This window comes from Atta cephalotes, assembly GCF_000143395.1.
Source record: "Atta cephalotes unplaced genomic scaffold scaffold01101, whole genome shotgun sequence".
Classification (NCBI taxonomy): Eukaryota; Metazoa; Arthropoda; class Insecta; order Hymenoptera; family Formicidae; genus Atta; species Atta cephalotes.
In genome coordinates, this window is record NW_012131165.1 from 1 (window position 1) to 3,284 (window position 3,284).

Below are 3,284 nucleotides of genomic sequence, written 5' to 3' on the forward strand. Positions count from 1 at the left end.
AATAAAATAACACACACATATATATATATATATATATATATATATATATATATATGATTATTAAAATAAACAGCTATAACTGAGAATGGTTAAAGTGACTCTTGATGCTTAATAATGTTTATATTCGCAAGTTGTTTGCAATGTTTCAAAGACGTTTATTAGCATCATTATATAATCATTACATTAATTGACGATTAATGTAATTTGTGATGTTATTTTCAGCTTCAGTTTATGAATTACGTTTCAAATCTGACAAGCGCCGAATCAGCGCGGTTTATACAATTGAAAAATGTATTTGCAAATTTACATATGATCATTAATAAGCGCCACTTCAATCGAAAATAAGATTCTTCCTTTTACTTCATTTTTGAAATAATGCTGTGAATCTTAGTAAAGTACAAATCTTTACAAAGCGATCTATACATTTTTGAATATACATCTTTTTACAGCACAAAGCCTCATTCATGTCATGGCTTTCCACCGTTTTGGTACTAGCGTACGTTATATCTTACGGTATCGGTCTCGGTCCTATACCGTATTTCATCGGTTCCGAATTGTTCGATGTAGGTCCTAGGCCTTCCGCTATGTCGTTAGGCAGCATGTTTAATTGGGGAGGCAACTTCCTCGTCGGGATGATGTTTCCTTCGTTACAAGCTGCGATCGGCCCGTACGTCTTTCTGATCTTCGTTGGCTGCATACAGATCTTGGTGATAATCAATCAGTACGTAATATAATTTTATTACTGTTATTCCATAACAGGCCTTGCGTGATATAATAAATTCGCAAATAATATGAAACTATAATATTGTTACAGGACCTATTTACCTGAAACGCGAGGTCGAAACACGACCGAAATAGCGGCAACTATGACTCAAGGCTTCAAATCAAAAACCGAATGCAACACTCGCTGCGTAAACTAACTGCTTGCAATTCGGATAAATACTTTTTATACGGTTTTTTAATGAAATCAACAAATCATTACCGCCACACATTGCTCATACACGAATGACATTTCGCGTGTTGTGCTGATATCTGATTCATGTAATAGCACATCGATGTAAAAAAAGGTTCTTCCTGGTGCAAGATTAATTTATTCGAGCGAAAAAATTCAGGAGCACTATGTGAGCGAATTTTATATACTATTAATTATTTGTATATATTTTATCTCGTAAATATTCAAAATAGTATAGAATGATGTTGTAAGAAAAAGATAATTAGAGCGATAATGTACACGCGGCTAAGATTTTTTTACATTTATACAATATTTTAACGTACGTCCATAATTTTAAAATTTCTATTCACTCGAGCGATCACTGCCAATTCGTAACATCAATTTATTCGAATAGAGATATGTAATATTTAATACTCAACATCCTTGAAAAAAATCTTACAAAAGTCTCGCTTTGTATACATCTAGGAGGTATATAAATACATTGAAATACATGTATAATTTGTATACACATTTAAAACTAACATCAATCGATTCGTGTTGTAAAATTATTGTACAGTTGATCTAGTTTTTCATAAAACACTAAGCACAGAACCGTATGCGGCGCTATCCTCATCCATGTTGGGAACGTTCCTTTGTACAGGCCCGTCAGACCCTCGGTGCGGAATATCTTGATGAGTGCGTCTCCGAGTCCTTTGTACAGAGAACCTTTGCCGGTCGCGTCTATCTCTGTGTATATAGACATTTAAAACACTTTTAATAGTTGGCGATTTTCAGATAGCAGTAAAGATAGCAATAAACGTATAAAATTTGTCTACTTTTACGAAATTTGCGCTATTAAAGATCTGGCGTTATATCGAGTCTTCTATTTCTGAATGTTTTCTCTAATCGAATGTTCAATATTACTCGCTGAAGAAACTTTATGACGAATCCTTTATGCAAATTTATAGTTATATTCACGCGCATTAGAGTCGTATTTATAGTAGCGCATATAGTACATTATATTTATAGTCGCGTATACCAATTAATTAATATTAAACATTTTATCCTCAAATTTATCGTAAGATATATCTTGAGCCGAACAAACGCGAAGTAATATTTTATTGGATAAGGATGAGTATGTTTTACATTTGTCCGCTATTCAACGTACGTTTAAATACATGAAATTTCAATTTTGTGCAAATGTCATAAGTTCAGCGATACAATCGTGGCCTTCGGTAAATCACGCGTTTAACACAACAGACTTTGTCACGTAGGTTTTCGATATACTCACGTTGATTGTATAACCGCGTTGCTAAGACATCGAACGGCTGTATGGTAATGGCTACGCAACTACCTCCGATCACGGAGGCCAAGAAGGTCAGCAATATTGGACGATCTGGAAATATCTGAGAGAAATAAAGAATGCTCTGTCGCGTCGCATCGCGTTGCGTCGCGTTGTATCGATGAGTATAATAATCCTGAGATCTAGATATCACCAATCAGTGCTTTTAGACGTATTTAAGAAATCGAAATTGTTGATGGGATTTTTTTTATATCTATTTTTAAAATCGCGCAAAATGATCGGCATTCCGTTATCTTTGGCCAGCAGTTGCTAGCAGAGGAAACTCGGAAGTGGAAAAGGAGAAAAATATTTAGAAAGCATAGAGAGACGGTCAAGTATTACTTACATTTAGCGAACGCAACCAGTCCGATGCTAATCCAAAAGTAGTCAACTGCGTCGCCGAGCCGACGAATAAGCGCGGCATGTTGGCGTTCCAGCCACGATATAAAGCCGCGATGCCGCCCTCCATCCACAACGACTTGAAGGCATTCCATGATCCCGAGTGATTGTGCTGGTAGCCCACGGCGATAGATTTCGCAGATTGCGCCTGTAATTGCGTCTTGACCTGCGGGATAATTGTATCCCCGATTAGCTATGCTATCCGCGTGCGAAGAATAAAATTCCGACGCTCTTATTACTTACATATTTCTAGGCAGATATTTATATCTCTTGTATCTTTATTAAATCAACTTTTGATCCAAAAACATTTGATGTATATGTGATCACTTGCGAGCAACCCTGGTTTTTTATTTTATCTTATGTTTTTTTGTTAATCTATTTCTGGTATTAATTTTAAAACAAGCTTGGTGATAACAATTGTGAAGGTAAAACATTCTTTTTTGAATTTTGAAAATATTAAAGTTCGTAACAGGGGGTGGAGTGTATGTGTGTGTGTGTGTGTGTGTGTGTGTGTGTGTGTGTGTGTGTGTGTGTGTGTGTGTGTGTGTGTGTGTGTGTGTGTGTGTGTGTGTGTGTGTGTGTGTGTGTGTGTGTGTGTGTGTGTGTGTGTGT

The 3,284-nt window shown here is 36.1% G+C and overlaps 1 protein-coding gene and 1 pseudogene across 1 annotated transcript; one reads left to right on the forward strand and one right to left on the reverse strand.

Annotated features, from left to right (window-relative positions):
- The first annotated feature begins 449 nt into the window (after positions 1-449).
- Positions 450-920, forward strand: LOC105625352 (annotated as a pseudogene).
- Positions 921-1,475: 555 nt separating this feature from the next.
- LOC105625353 (solute carrier family 25 member 34-like) lies at positions 1,476-2,838 on the reverse strand (the record flags this gene model as incomplete). Its single annotated transcript, XM_012206686.1, has 3 exons — positions 1,476-1,678; positions 2,223-2,337; positions 2,620-2,838. Coding segments are annotated over 3 exons (537 nt in total), but the record flags the coding sequence as incomplete, so codon positions are not given.
- Positions 2,839-3,284: the final 446 nt, after the last annotated feature.